The sequence below is a fragment of the Lactuca saligna genome, chromosome 8, assembly GCF_052625555.1.
Source record: "Lactuca saligna cultivar CGN05327 chromosome 8, ASM5262555v1, whole genome shotgun sequence".
Taxonomy (NCBI): Eukaryota; Viridiplantae; Streptophyta; class Magnoliopsida; order Asterales; family Asteraceae; genus Lactuca; species Lactuca saligna.
Window position 1 is genome coordinate 264,039,542 of NC_136424.1, and position 16,990 is coordinate 264,056,531.

A 16,990-nucleotide genomic window follows, 5' to 3' on the forward strand; every position below is an offset into this window, starting at 1 on the left:
TTGCAGCAGAGATAATAAATGACTATTGTATCTTCTAAGGCATACATGCATGGACTATATATGATACATAACCCTAATCTATAATTACGGTTGGACGGGCCCAAACCGGATATACAAAAGAATAGCCCATGACGCAACACATAATACCTAACATATATAAATAAGAATATTTTATTATAAAAACAAAAGTTAATTGTCATTTATGTCTAAAATAAATCAAGATTCTAAATAACGTGAGCCGTATTGTGATGAAAGTGTCAAACCTCAAGCTATATGAGTTCTAACCAGTCACAATTGTTGTTAAGGCGTGACTAAAAGTGGTAGTTATATATATATATATATATATATATATATATATATATATATATATATATATATATATATATATATATATATATATATATATATATATATATATATATATAGGGAATGGTTATTTGAAAAACAAAAAAACCCTAAAAATGCATAAAAATGCATAAAAAATACCAAGACAACATCGAACTTTTTTTTTAATTTTTTTATCAAAAAATTGCAGTATTTTTACAATTTCACTAAAAAAATAATTTTTTTTTAGCGATTTTGACCTAAAAGTTGCGATTTTTTGATAAAAAAATTATAAAAAAAAAAAGATGTGTGATCTCTAAGTATTTTTTATGCATTTTAATGATTTTTAAGGTTTTTTGTTTTCAATAGAACCTAAACCTATATATATATATATATATATATATATATATATATATATATATATATATATATATATATATATATATATATATATATATATATATATATATATATATATATATATATATATATGGGAAGGGTTATATGGAAAACAAAAAAACCATAAAAATCATAAAAACACATAAAATAAAAATACTTAGAGATGACAAATCTTTTTTTACTTTATACCCTTAAAAATCGTAGTTTTTTTATAAATTCGCTAAAAAAAATTAAAAATTTGATTTTTTTATATTTATTTACTTATTTATTTATTATTATTTTTTTTGGCTTACTTTGTCAAAAAATAATTCGGCGAGTTTATATAAAAAAGGTACAGTTTTAAAGAATATAAATTAAAAAAAAAATTGTGATCTCTAAGTATTTTTTATACATTTTTACGATTTTTAGGGTATTTTGTTTTCCAAAGAAGCTATAAGCCTTGGAGAGATGATGTGTCATGACGACATGTTTTCAAAGCATGGCTTCAACCATAAGCCTTGGAGAGATGATGTGTCATGATGATCCTTTTAGAACCATGGCATAAGTACATTTAAAATCTTTTGCGCACCAAACAATATTCTAAACAAAATGAAATTTAATTATGTTCAAAATATTATACAAACACACAATATCATGTGAGTCTTGGTAAGTCTAAATCCATCTAAGTCCAAATGGTTTGACACATTCCATATCCTACAAAAAGTATTTAACAATCCAAACGTCGCGTTTAAACAATTTTTTTTTGTCAATCAGTGAAAAAATGACCTACGAACTCCATAACCATTTAATCCTTATAAAACATTCTACTTTTTTCAGTTTTCCACTAATTGTGGACTCTCGATACAATGTTCTCATTATTTATTTTAACTATATATTACATTTTTTTCTAGCAAATTCACATATCCCATTTCGGGCTCCAATTCGAATAGGTCTTAATTGCATTTATGAACCTGATAACCCAACTCCGACTTGTGATGTTGATGAAGGACACAACAAATTAAATTGGGGTGTAGTATATTGGCCTTGAAACAAACCTTTGAAGATTATTTTGTATGCTGCTTCTGTAAAGTGTATTCCATCCCAGTAAGCATACATATTAGGATCATCACACACAGTCGCAAATGCATATCCACATTGTGCCAATGGATTGTAATTATATGGACCTCCTCCTCCACAGCACGACTTCAAAACCATTTTTGTGAATCCTACAATATTTTGAATTCCATCACAAGAAGAAAACCAATATCTTAAATTAACAAAGTATATGGTAAATCTAGTAACACTAGCAATAATTTGGTTGTTCTAATATTCAAACATTAGATCTGTTTGTCGGAATTTAGACATCAATCACTAGGCTCCCATGATGTAACACAAAATGATTTAAGTTTATGACATATTGTGTACATGTATAATGGTAGGGAAGTAGTAATCAAAATCCTTATTCAACTAATTCAGATCATTCATGAAAAATCAAAAGGAATAGAGTTAAGAAAACTAGTACAAGTCTAAAGATGGCAAGCCTTTCATGTATCTTGTGCGGTGACCTAAGGTTGATTGAAAAAATAAATAAATTGAAAATCAAAAAGAATAGGGTGGAAAGAGTAGAAAGAGAAACAAGTCCAATTAATTACCATTCAAGAAAGATTGGACAAAAAAGAAGTAGAAAAAGAGAGAACCAGATGAATTAGTGTTGTTTATTAGTTCATAGGGAGATGTTATTCCTCTCCATGTGACTCAAAGATCATTCGAATTAGTAGAATAAATAAGGTCAATGACATAGAGAACGCTTTAGTTGCATCTATGGCTAATTGTGAAATCTCAATTTATGATGTAGATGCAAAACTTAGAAGAATAATTGAAATTGGTACTGAAGAACATTTCACTATGTGTTGTAATGAAAATGATATATTAGAAAATTTAAAAAAGGGAGTTGTGCTAAAGATTCACCTATTAATACTCCTATCAAAATTAGGAGTGGGCTATGCAGCCAAAATAAATTGGATACGAGTTATGTAGAGAAAATATGGTACAGTTCATGGGGGTTTAGGAACTTATGACATCAACGCTTTAATTAAGCATTGTAGATATGTTTTAGGAGACATAACATAGAATTTTACCTTGTAATTCCAAACCGGAAATTAGGTAGTCTAGTTTTAATTTAAACATTCTGTTATTCCATAAGGTATTAAGAAAGAATTCTTGCTAGCAATAAAAAGCATATGGGTACATAAAAAAATGGATATTTTGTTCATCAATATCTATGCTCCACAATCTTGCTCTAATAAGAAATTATTGTAGGGAGCAATTAGTAGGTTGTTTGAGAGTAACAAGGAAGGTTGATGGATGATATTTAGTGATTTAATGATGTTAGTATAAGATCCCAAGATAGATGACTGATCGATGCCATTTTATGCATCTTTTTGGGTGGTTTTTATTAGAATTTAGCATTTTTTTATACATTTGCGTGTCATTAGCTTAAATAACGTTCAACTCACGTCTTTTATCAAAATTCCCGTACTGCTGACATTTTTGTGTTATTTTCAGATATTTTGAGTGCAGTAGTATTTTAGGAGCAACTAGATGCATATTTGGAGCCCAAATGGAGTTAAAAGTGAAGGAGGATTCTGAGGAATGCTTAGAAGCTATTTTGGTCAAGAAGCTTTCGATCAAATTGATTTTATGAAGATAAATTGCTACAATCTAAAGCCTAAAGAATGTTGTTGGTATCTTTGACCCCTGGTCAGTATTCTAGTCATATCTCATCAGTCATAACTCCGATTAACGAGATTCAAAAAGTTCTGGAAACTAAACAAAATTTCAGACACCTTTCGTGTTCACTTTAAATGAAGAGTTGCTACTGAAATGTGCCAAAAATCCAAAAATGGGATCGCATTTTTCACTTCTACGATCGCATAAATGGGTCAAAGTTTTCTAGGGTCGAAAAAAGACATATGGAATACATTTGAGAAGGAGAGTCAATTTATGAGATCACGTATATAATATACGTGATCATATTTTTGTCTCGCGGCTCAAATAAAGTTGAAAATAGCATTGTGCATCATTTAAGGGTAAATATGGAAAGAACATCAATTGTTGTGATCACATACATGGCTTCTGCGATCACATTTTCTGCTGACTTGTTATGGAAGTTTCTATCTTGCGTACAAATATGACCCTCATAATCAGATTTTACGGTTGGATGATTCCAGACGACGAAAAACACTTCTGAAGGAGATTTCTAATACCTTTCAACGATTTTTCAATATCTAAAGGCCATGAATCATCTCTTAGACTTAGTTTAGAAGATTATTCAGTTTGTTTTTCATTTTACTAGTTTAGATTTGGTTTTAGCCATGTCTGGCTAAAACCCTAGTTTTTAATTCTGCATTAGACTAGTACTTTTCATGTGAGTAGTTATCATATTTGGTTTTCTTTTTATGTTTGTATTTAGATTTTTCAGTTTTGAGCTTAATGAACGTTTGATTTTTAATTCTTGTTAGTCTAATCTCCAAGCTAGGGTTTTTATCATTCAAGTTAACAAGTTCCCATAATTGTTCATTTTAACTAGTAATAAGTAACAAGTTTTAGATCGGTTCCATTTTTTGGATTTAACTATGATATAAACTGTAAGAAATCATATCTTTACACTTACGAGTATGTGAGAAGTATTGGGTATTGCTGGGAATTTTACACCAAACATAAAGCTGCTTTTCCGAATTAATTAAGAGCTTGTTTAATTGAACAGTAAAAAGTTAGGATTAATTCAAAGAGCTTTTTTTGGATAACTAATTAGGTAAAAGAGATTATACTAAAGTTTGTTACTTTTTCTCACGAACAGCTTAAATAGAACGCATCTCAAATAATCATTTCTAAATGTATGATTTGGAAAGTCGCAACAAAGCTGAAATCGTTTTTGTTACTGAGTTTTATTTAATTAATTTTACTGTAATTTTTAGTTTTTAGTTTAATTCAAAAAAACCATTTCTATATCTTTTATTTCTTGACTAGAATGTGTCTGATGCAATAAAGGCATTGACTATTAGGTTATGTTCCTGATGATATGACCCTACTTCCTTATGTTATATTATTAGTGTAAACAGTAGTGGAATTTTATTTGCTTAATACGCCCATGATAGTATGTTAACAAATTGGCACCATTGTCGGGGACATGGGGCTTCTAATAGTTTTATGTAGAGAAATTTTCATACAGGTACACCTTTAGCTTTTCATCCAGAAATTGAGAGAACTGCAGAAATCCAAAGAAAGAAGCAATAATGAGAAAACAATTAGGTGTTTTTTTTTCTTCATCCTCTTCAGTAACTCCAACAATTACCACACCACAAGGCATTCCCTTGTGGAACGAATCAGACCCAACTTTTCCATTTTTTTATGAAAGTACCCCCATCTTCAACTTCTGATAGCCCCTTTAGAACTTACTCCCCACCATCCTTCGTTAAATCTGAGAAAGTAGATTCTTCTGTAACTTTATCTAACAAATTTGAAACTCTAGAGCCTTAAGAATATGAAAAATCAGCCATGACTGACGAGGGAGAAGAAGCATAAAAGACTCTCAGAGAGTACACCACACAAGAGATCAATAAGAAACCTCTTTGCATTACTTTTTCTAGAAGCCCAAAACTTCGAACTAAAATCTGGGTTCATACATCTTCTTCCCACATTTTGCGATCTACAAAAAGAAGACCAACATAAATTCCTTAAGGAATTCCATGTGGTTTGTTTAGGAATGAAGCCACATGCTGTTGCTGAAGATCAGTTAAATTCAAACGTATTCCCATTTTCAGTTCGAGAATCAACAAGAGAATGGTTGTATGAGCTCCCATCTGGATCGATCACCACTTGGATAGAAATCGTGAAGTTTTTACAAGAGAAGTATTATCTAGAAATGCAAGCTTTGATCCTCAGAAGAGAAATCATTGGTATCAAATGAGGAAGAAGAGAAGCTCTACACACTTACTAGGAGAGGTTCAAAAAGTTATTGGTTCGTTGCCCACAACATGTGATCAATGATTATTAGCTCTACAACTGTTTTTATGAAGGTATGACACCCATGGAGCAACTTCTGATAAATGCTTCCAGTGGCGGTTCCTTAGGTGATATGACACCAACAGAAATCTAGAAGATGATCAAGAAGCTGGTAATAGAGTCAAAACATTCCAGAAAATGAAGACGAGTGGCATACTGATCAGCCACGAGGAGTCAACGAAATCAACAATCGTTATCTGGAGGCCTAAATTTCTGAAATAACAAAAGTGGTTTTGCTCTTGATGAAGGAAAAAAGCAGCTGCAATGAAACAATTTTGAATCTGCTTGAAGATTGAACTTCCAACAGATATGTGTCTAATATTGCAAGAGGATGTTACTCTAGTCAAAGTCGTCGGAGAATAACAACAACAGATGATTTATAACCAACCTTCAAACTATTATCAGAACAATAATTTTTAGTAGACGAACTATCATCAAAATTCTCAGAATCAACACAGCTTTCAGAATCCGAATCAGAAAAATTCACATCAACAACCTAGCAGTTCCAGTGTGGCCCTAGAAGATATTGTGAAGAGTCTTGACATGAGCACCAAAGCAGTTTAGAATGAAACTAGAGCTAGTATCAAGAATCTAGAATAAAAGGTGTCTCAACTTGCCAGTTTTATGGGTCGACTAGAATCTCAAGGAAAGTTATTAGGGCACACGGTAAACAATCCAAAACACAATATGGGTTCTAATTCCTTGAGAAGTGGGAAAAGTTATAAAGGCCTAAATTTATCTGAAAAATAAAAACAAGCTGAAGAAGAATATAAAGAAGTTCTGCTTGAAGAAGAGGATGAAAAAGAACCAGAAAAAGAAGAAGAAGAATACGAAGAAGTTTGGTTCACGAATATGTTGAAAAAGATAAAGGAACAAAAACTTCGCAACCAATGAAGTCAGATATGAAGGAGTACAAGCCCCTCCATTTCCATCAAGACTGAGAAGTACGAAGTGAGAGCGAGAAGATAAAGACACCATGGAAATTTTTTGTAAGGGTGAAGTAATCTTCCACTTTTAGATGTCATCAAACATGTCCCTCGTTATGCCAAGTTGCTGAAAAAATTATGTGTTTTTAAGAAAAAAAAAATGAAAATTAATGAAACTATCAAAGCAGCAAAAATATTTCTGCCATTTTGGAAAAATGTTTGCCCCCTAAGTGCAAGGATCTGAGAATTTTCTCGATTCCTTGTAAATTCAGGAACCTTACTTTTCCACGTTTCATGCTTGATTTAGGTGTATCAGTAAATTTACTTCCCTTTTCAGTGTTCAAAAAAGTAAAATTAGGAACTTTAAAAAAGACCTGTACACTGATTCAGTTGGTAGATCACTCGACGGTACACCCAAAGGTGTATTGGAGGGTGTTCTTGTCCAAGAGGGTGAGCTTATTTTTGCCACTGATATTTATATTTTGGACATGGGTGATTTAGACATATCCGAAAAAAATCAATTATTTTGGGAAGACTTTTTCTGAAAACTAGTAAAATGAAAACTGATGATTTTGCTGGTATGCATTCTATGGAAATCGATGGTGATGTGGTGAACTTAAAAATGAATGATGATGATACTACTGATAATATTTCAGTTAATTTTATGGGTACCAGTAGTCCTTTATATGAGGGTTGTTATGATTTTTCTGATGTTTCCGTCCAAAATTTATTTTTTATAGGATTTTATCTGATAATACATCCAGGGAGCTGAAACGAAATAAGCTTCGGGAGGTGACAAAAAAGCTTATTTATGCTGCAGAAACATCATAGAAGGAGCTGGAAAAAAAAATCTTGGGAAAAAGAAAAGAAGATTTCTTGAAAAGGATTAAACAGAAAGTTATGATTTTTGCTGAGAAAATTTTTGAAAAAATAAAAATAAGAAATATGAGAACACTCCTGGAAATAAGTAGATCAGAAAAGAAAAGAAGTTCAAAAATCAGAAAAACCTATCTGAAGATAATAAGAAGTCTCTCCTATTTGCTGAACAAGTTCCTAATCCCCCAATCTTGCCATATCTAAAGGGGTCATGAGTGATAAGGAAGAGAGATTAGCTTCAGAGAAGTCCCAACCACACCGATTAGCAAATATGGTTGGGCAAAGTCGATCCATCGACTTTAAAAATGGACAACTTTCTGGGAGGCAACCCGATGATTAGTTATTAGTTTTTTATGCTTTCAATAAATATATGGTCGTAGTTCCAAGTAAGTTTGGGGAAATTATAGGATCTTCTAAGCTGCTGAAATTTAGATTTTTCACCAAAAACAATCTCAAAATCAAAATTTATGCAAATCTATCAGGTACGTTCATTCCTAGTTGAAAAGTTTTTTTTATGCTTTATTGAACCGTTCATTCATCTCTGAGTATTGAAGACAAAGTACTATTTTAAGTTTGGTGAGGGGTTAGTGTAAAAATTTGCATTATTTAAAAACTTGCATTTTTTATTAGAAATGTTAAATTTTTTGTTTGTTAGTAGATTTTTCAATTTTTTTCTTTTTGTATTTTATTTTTTGCATTGCATTTGCATTTTAAAAAAAAAAAGTGAAATTTTTTTTTTACCTTTTATATTATTTTGCATTCATAAAAAACCCCAAAAAGATTTTAGCTCTAGTTATTTTAGTTTTTTATTTTCTGATTAAAAAAATTTCGAAATATTTAAAAAAATTAAACAAATTGACATGCAATGGTGATATTGTTTACATTCGATAGCTCTATAAATATTAAGTGTGACAGGATCAGCATTGTAAAACTCGCCTAGTTGGCCAATTACTCAGCCGAGTACTCCTTGCTTAGCCCTTTACCGATGCGAGTTGCAGACCCATAGTACTCCCCGACCGGCCCCTTACTGAAGCGAGCATTGTTGTAAAAATAGGACAACTCGGTGATTAGTATCTATAATATACTGAATGATTTTTTATTTAACACACACACATGTGATTATTACTATATATATACCTTAATTTTTTTCAGTAATTATTTAAGAAGTGCGATCATTGTGTGTTTTTCAGTTTTTATCTATTCACATGTATATAATTTTGTTATATATTTTCAATCAACTTGTGATTTTAACTTATGATTTTGACATATATAATTTCAGTAAAAATATTTTTACATTAATTACCGAATTCGAGTACTCCTCGAGTGCTCACTACTCGCAGTCGGCCGAACAACTACTGAGTAATGACTTCTACAACCACGGATAGGAACCGAAAATAACAGTCCCATTACAATGTATTCCAAGGATTATCTTTTCATATCAGAAAATGTTTATTTTTTTTCTTGAATTATGAACTAACATAAGAGTCGGATTATTTTTACAATGGAAGTGTGGGATGGAAAAACGAACAATGTTTTAGAAATAATTCCCTTAAATACCATAAAAGAACCTAGATTGAATAACCCTTTTTCTTTCCTTGAAGTACTGAACCTATAGTTTCTGCGCTTTTTGAGTTTAGGAAGGAACTATTGTTGTATCCACACAATTTATTATAAGTTTTGAAGTATTGGAGATACTTTCAGCCTCAAAGTAAAATCCACGCCCGATCAATATATTTGTTAGAAATGATATATCAAGAAACTTGAAGAAATCTCAAAATTAAAAGTTAAATCCAAGTCAGGTTCAATTCGAAATCAAGAAACAAGCAAGTTAAATCCGAAGAGTTGATCAAGACAAAGAAGATGTGTGGTATAATGACATAGATCCCTCGATAGTGCATTCATATGGGTAAGCTTGATTTTATGTCATTAATGGAGCTTAACGCATTTACTGGACGAGTTATGAGTAATGCATATTTAGAGCCTAAATGTAGTTGTAACTGAAAGTGAATTCTGAGGGATGTTTAGAAGCTATTCTTGAGAAGAAGCATTCGATTGAATTGATTTTATGTAGATAGATTACTACCATCTAAAGCCTAAACAATGTTGTTTGCAGCTTTGACCCCCTGTTAGAATTTTTAACATATCATAAGATTTACGAGATTAAAAATATTCCGGAAACCAGAAAAAATTTCATACGACTTCAATGTTTACTTAAACTGAAGAATCGCGGCCGAAACATGCCAAAAATCCAAAATGCGATCATGTTTATAACTACTGCGATCGCATAAACGGGTCGAAGTTTATGTAGATAGAATTGATTTTATGTAGATAGATGTTGGATTAGTGTCTAAGTCCATAACTATAATTGGTATGTACTTGACCCGAGTCGGCATGGTCCATTTGGGTTGCATGGCATCAGAACATTTGGATAGACTGTTTGTGAGAAGAGGACATTTGTGTCATATTTATATATTATAAGTTCTAATATATTAATATGAAATCATGTTATTTAATTAGTATTAATCAAGAATTAATTTGGACTTAATTTAGTGATCAAAAGAGACTAATTAAATATATGGGGATTGATTGTGTAAATCATTAATTCTTATATATGTGGGCTTATAATCCAAGATTCCTTATGTTAGGTTTAACCCATGAGGTGACCCATGGATACTCCATAGAGATTAAAACCCATGGAGCATAAGGAATCGGTAAAGTCACGAGTTACATGGTGTAACCCTAATAGTCACACTATATATGAGGGCTAGCCGGTTTGAGCATGAAGTGTCTTCTTCTCATGGTTATTCCAAGTGTTGATGATGTTGTGTGAACCATTTGAGGTGACACACTTGGGGCACTAGGCTCTCGAGCATCATGGATTCAAGCTACATTAAAAGGTATGTATTCTAACTTGTTATATTACCCAAGTATCAAAAGATTGTATGCTAGATAGGGTAACACCTTGGAATATTCATATTTGCATGTATAATAGAGAAAACATAGATCCAAGGTATTTAGGGTTGCATGCACACCTTAGGAGTGTTAGAATGCCCATAACCCAACAGTGGTATCAGAGCCATGGGTTGTTTTCTGTTATATTGATGCAAATGTTTTATTTTCAAAGTTGAAAAAAAAAGGAAAAAAAAAACATGACGTTTGTCAAATTTTAAGATAATTACTTGTTGTTGAGAAAAACTAATTATTTATAAAATTTGAATCATTTGCTATACGAGTTGAATTAGGTCAAATTTAGTCAAAGATAAAATGATATGATTATTTTATTAGTTTTAAAAGTTTGATCTAAGGAGTTTTTTATTTTTTTTTATTTTTTTGAAACCTCCATAAGTTATGGATATCAAAAGGTTTTAAAAAAATTTGACTCAAAGTTTTTATGGAGTTACAAAATTTGGTGTTAATGTTTTAAAGAATTTCATAACTTATTCTTAGATTATGGAACATCAAAAGTTTCATCATAAAACAAGCATTTAACTCCATAAGTTATGGATAACCAAAAATTTTATGTTTCCTTGTTTTATGAGTTAGTTTAGATTAATGGAAAAAAAATTGTGTTTTAGTTTTTTTCAATCCTAATTAATCTAGAGGTAGTTCATAAAATATGATTGTGTAACTTGTCCTCAAGTTACATAAAAGGTCACATTAATGAATCTTAAAACTTATAAAAGTACCATAGGTTACATAAAAAAATAAAGAGTTTTTTTTCATTAAATAGTATTATGACTCCATAACTTGTCCTCAAGTTATGGATGTTTAAGAGTCACTTCTTTAAAAGTGTTATTAAAGAATAAGAGGTTACATAAAAATGAAGAGTCTTCATTTTAATGAACCATTAAACTCATAAGTTATGAAATGAAAAGTTTTGAATAGTTTCAAAAACTTGCCCTCGAGTTTTGGAATTTGTAAAGTTTTCCCATGAATACTTTAATTTCAAGTTAAGCCCTTAGAATTTTAAAAGTTAAAATTCAAACCTTATACTTTATAATATTATAAGTTAATAATATTTTTATATATGTATAAGAGTAAGTCGTCATACCATTAGTAAGCATCATTCACGAAGCCGGTCTATAAGGGGGTATAAGGTTATTGCATATAAAATGGCAGTTTAATGGGTGTCCACTCTCACCCACCGCTTCGTTGACTGGTGGAGGGTCGTTGGCCAAATGGGTAAGACAAGGACTATAATTCTCCCTTCATTAAAAGTATTAATGATAAATACTAAGTAACTAAAATCTTAGTAATACACAATCTTATTTACTTACAAAAATGTGAATTTGGTGCTAATCCATGAAATTACACTTTGCACTTTGTTTAAGTCGGTTAGTGGAGCGTGTGTGGTTAACCGACACACTAACTCATATTTTAAAAGGTAGGAAAAGGGTAACTTAATGTTTATCATAGTATCGGTGGAGGGTGTGTGGTTAACCAGCATGTCGATTGAGGGGTAAACACTTAAGGGTACCAAGTAATTTGCATGGTTACTTCAAACCTTGTTTTGTGATCCTCGGCATCCCAATCACAAAACCTGAATGGCACACTCGAGATTGAAACATGCCATTGAACAGTTCAATGAATCTTAAAAGATCTAGAAGTTTCAAATCCAAGTAAAACCGGATTAAATTATTTCATTTTCATGGTGGAAATTGGTGAATCGTCATTCACCTACCTTCAAATATTCTATAGCTTGGATTACGGCATCCCTCTTCCAAGTTATAAAAATATTGTGTTGGGTCCTAGCCTTAATATTTCATATTGGGTGTTATATTAAAGACTTTAAATCAACTATATTGAATATCTCCCAAAAGATGTCTAGTTCAAACATCTATGATCTTCCCAAATCTCTTGGAATTTCACTTCCTCTACCTCCTCTAATTATTCTCCCTAACCCAAAAGTTCAAGGTCACTCAAGCCCTATTGGCAAGTAAAGTCTATGTGTGCTCACATCTTTGAGATGAATTCATATATTAACAAGCCGGGAGAGTTGGGTGTCAAAGTATTAAGAAAGTTGGATGTTCACTCACTTTCTAAGTCACATCGTGAGCTACCTTTGTTCAATCAGTTCGGTCCTGCAATGTTCTAGGAAGTCGTTACTGCCGTTGTGACCGCTGCTTTGTCACGGATAAATTCCGGTGGTTCTGGTGGTTCCAGGAGTGGTAATCAATCCCAAAGTCATGAAGGAATTCAAGGGCATCAGAAGGAGTGCTCCTATAACGACTTCATGAAAAGAAAACCCACATCTTTCGACGACACTGGAGGTGTTATTTCCATGACTTGATGGTTTGAGAAGATCGATTCTATATTCAAGATTTGCTCTTATTCTGAAGCTAACAAGGTGAAATTTGTCGCTTGCACTTTCACCAACAGAGCACTGACCTTGTGGAATAGTCGGGTCAAATCCCTAACAATGCTAGTAGGAAATGCTATGGGTCGGGAGAATCTGAAGGAACTCAATTCTGCCTACACTTCTAGGTTTGAAAGGCAGAAGTTAGAGCACGAACTCTGGAACCTAAAAATGAAGGGTTCCGACATTGCTGCCTACACTTCTAGGTTTGAAGACCAAGCTCTTCTTTTCTCAGGAATGGTCACCCCGGAAAGCAAGAAGATAGAGAGATAAATTTGGGGATTGACACCCCCAACTCAAGGGAATGTTTTGGCTGCCATGCCAGTTACTTTTGATAGTGCCAAGTGCCTGGCGCACATTCTCATAGATCACGGCGTTGATCTTGATAAAGTGACAGCCGCTCCCGAACCAGCAAAAGGGAGTGGCGAGAAGACAAAGTTCTGGAAGTAGTGAAAGTGTCAATATTCACAGGAGCCTTCTAAGAAACAACATGCGGTGGCAATCTACGTTGCCACTACTCCTGTTACTGCTCCTGCAACTCAAGCACCTACCATCGGATATACTGGTACTCTTCCTTGGTGTAGCAAGTGTAGTTATCATCATCGCATTCCCAACCCATGTCGTGAAATGCTCTGCAACAACTGTGGCAAAAAGGGCCACATGGCAGGAAACTACAGGACACCGGTTCAATCAACCAATCAGGCAATAGAAGCAGGTGTCGATCAAGCCTGTTATGGATGTGGCAAGGTTGGGCACTACAAGAGAAACTGCCCCAAGGCAACAACAAATGGCAACACCGGAAGGGTGCTAACGATGGAGCAAGAGGAGGCAGTTGCTGACCCTACCATTGTCACTGGTACGTTCCTCCTCGAAAACTCTTATGCATGCATTCTTTTCGATTCTGGTGCGGAGAGAAGTTTTGTTAGTCATGCATTCAAGCATCTTCTCAAACATAAACCTCAATCTTTAACCGAAACATTTACCATCGAGATGGCCAACGGTGAGAAAGATAGCACTAATGATATATTATGCGGCTGTACCCTTACCTAAAATGATCATTCCTTTCTGATCGATCTTATTCTGGTTTCCATAAAGAGCTACACTGTCATCATCGGCATGGATTGGTTGAGCCCCAATCGCGTTGATATCCTTCGTTATGAAAAAGCTATCTTTCTCAATATCCCCTTTGGTGAAACCCTCATTATCTATGCTGATAGACTAAGTTCAAACCTCCGTATCATTTCGTGCATAAAAGTCCAAAAACTTTTGCGAAATGATTGTCATGTATTCCTAGCTCATGTCGTTAACGAGAAGTAGGAAGGTAAAGATCTCGAGAGCATCCATGAAGTATGCAACTTTCCTGATTTCTTTCCCGAAGAGCTTCCGAGAATCCCTCTTGAGTGCCAAGTTGAGTTTCGTATCGACTTAATCCCCGGAGCTACCCCCGTAGCTAAATCACCATATCGCCTAGCACCAACAGAAATGTAAGAGTTATCCAACCAGATCAATGAGCTGAACAACAAAGGATTCATCAGGCCAAGTTCCACACCCTGGGGAGCCCCTGTTTTATTTGTGAAAAAGAAGGATGGATCTTTTTGGATGTGCATTGACTACCGAGAACTGGACAAGCTCACCATCAAAAACCGGTATCCACTTCCCCGGATAGATGACCTCTTCGATCAACTTCAAGGAGCTAGCTATTTATCCAGTATAGACCTCAGATTAGGGTACCATCAGCTGCAAGTCAACGAGGGAGATGTTCCTAAGACAACATTCCGGACTCGTTATGGTCACTACGAGTTCGTAGTAATGCCCTTCGGTCTAACCAACGCACTGGAAGTATTCATGGACCTGATGAATTGGGTGTGCCGTCCTTTCTTGTACAAGTTTGTTATTGTGTTCATAGATGATATACTTGTCTATTCCAGAAGAGAGGAAGGTCACAAACAAGACTTGATATTAGTGTTGGAAACTCTAAGAATGGAAAAGCTATACGCAAAATTTTCCAAGTGTGAATTCTGGATTTGAAAAGTGACTTTCTTGGGTCATGTGGTAAGTGAGGAAGGCATACACGTGGATCCGTCCAAAATCAAAGCGATAGAGAACTGGTCAGCACCGAAGACGGCCACAGAAATTCGTCAATTCTTGGGTCTCGCTGGCTATTATCGCAGGTTTATCCAGATTTTTTCCAGAATTGCCAAACCCTTAACCACTCTAACTCAGAAGGGTGTACCCTTTTGTTGGAGTGAAAAGCAAGACACTGCATTCAAAACATTGAAGCGAGCTCTATGCAGTGCACCTATCCTATCTCTGCCTGAAGGGATAGAGGACTTCTTTGTCTATTGTGATGCATCCAACCAAGGCTTAGGTTGTGTACTTATGCAAAGCAGAAAGGTTATTGCTTATGCGTCCAGACAGTTGAAGGCACACAAAGTCAATTACACAAATCACGACCTGGAGTTCGGAGCAATGCTCTTCGCATTGAAACTATGGAGACATTATCTCTACGAAACCAAGTGCACAATCTTCACTGACCATAAAAGCATGCAACACATCCTTGATCAGAAGGAGTTGAACATGAGACAACGGCGATGGGTAGAGCTACTCAGCGATTATGAGTGCGAAATACGTTATCATCCCAGCAAGGCCAATATGGTAGCAGATGCCCTCTGTCGGAAGGAATACTCAAGTCGTAGTGTGAAAGCACTTACCATGACCATCCATTCCCACTTATCCGCACAAATCAGAGAGGCTCAGCTGGAAGCCCTGAAACCAGAAAAGAGGCGGATGAAGCCTTGAGAGGAATGGAAAAGAACTTAGAGATCAAGGGAGATAGAGTCTACTATTTCATGGATCAGATCTGGACCCCAAAGTTCGGTGGTTACAGAGGGTTCATCATGAACGAAGCCCACAAAACTAGATACTCTGTTCATCCAGGTTCGGAAAAGATGTACCTTGATCTAAAGAAGTTATATTGGTGGCCAAAAATGAAAGCAGAAATCACTACCTTTGTGGGCAAGTGTCTAAATTGTGCCAAGGTGAAGGTCGAATATCAGAAGCCCCCAGGTTTGCTTCAACAGTCGGAGATACTTGAGTGGAAGTGGGAGAGGATTACCATGGATTTCATTACCAAATTACCCAAATCTCCGAGAGAGTATGACACCATCTGGGTAATACTCAATAGATTGACGAAATCCATTCACTTCCTATCAATCAAAGAAACTTTCAAAATGGAAAGATTCTCACGAATCTATATTCAAGAAATAGTTTGTGACAACCCGAAATTCTTTCCGTCATTATAACCCGTTACGTCAATAAATTCGTCGTTTTCGAATTATTTCTGTGTCGTTATTAAATTAAGTCATTAAATTTGATTCGTTTATTATGACTTAATGGGTGTTCAAACACGTTATTATCACAAGAAAATATTCCAAATTAACAATTAGAAAAATTTTAGTTTCGACCACATCGGGTTACGACAACTTTATCGGGTGCGACCAAAAGCATCGTATAACCTCAGTATTAGGTAGAATTCCACTGTGTCCCAAACTTAAACCGTATATAAAGATCAATTGATTTCATTTGAAGCTTTTTCACCCTCTCTCACTACACTCTCTCTCACTAACTCAAATCTTGGTCCAAAATCATCAATTTCAAGCTTCAAAACATCAAGGTAACCATCCTAACTAGTAGTATAACCTTATCAGCTTCCAAATCCATGTTCAAACTATGAAAAGGGACCATAAACTTGTGTTTACATCCCTGGAACACTCATGGGCCGTGAACACATATAAAATGGGTTTTGGAGCCCAAAAACCCTCCCAAATCACTTATAGAGCTTGGATTCAACTTAGAGACTCATTGGAATGGACTTGGAACACCTTGAAATCAGCATTTGGGGAGTAAACATGAGTTTACTACCCAAGAACATGCTTGGGCCGTAAAATCCATATCATGGGCAGTAAACTCAATTTAAAGTGTTAAGATGCCACTTAAACACATCATAAGCCTTGGATTAAAGTCTAGAAGAAACCACAATCAATTTAGGGGTCTCAAACATGATTAA

General features: G+C 34.2%; 1 protein-coding gene across 1 annotated transcript in view; it reads right to left on the minus strand.

Moving 5' to 3' along the window:
• Positions 1-1,433: 1,433 nt before the first annotated feature.
• Positions 1,434-16,990, minus strand: part of LOC145012827 (GDSL esterase/lipase At1g28580-like) — a 43,226-nt gene continuing 27,669 nt past the window's right edge. Inside the window, exon 5 of the mRNA XM_078971628.1 lies at positions 1,434-1,928. Within this exon, the coding sequence (XP_078827754.1) occupies positions 1,666-1,928 (263 nt within the window). The 3' untranslated portion in view covers positions 1,434-1,665. The remainder of the gene's footprint in view (positions 1,929-16,990) is intronic.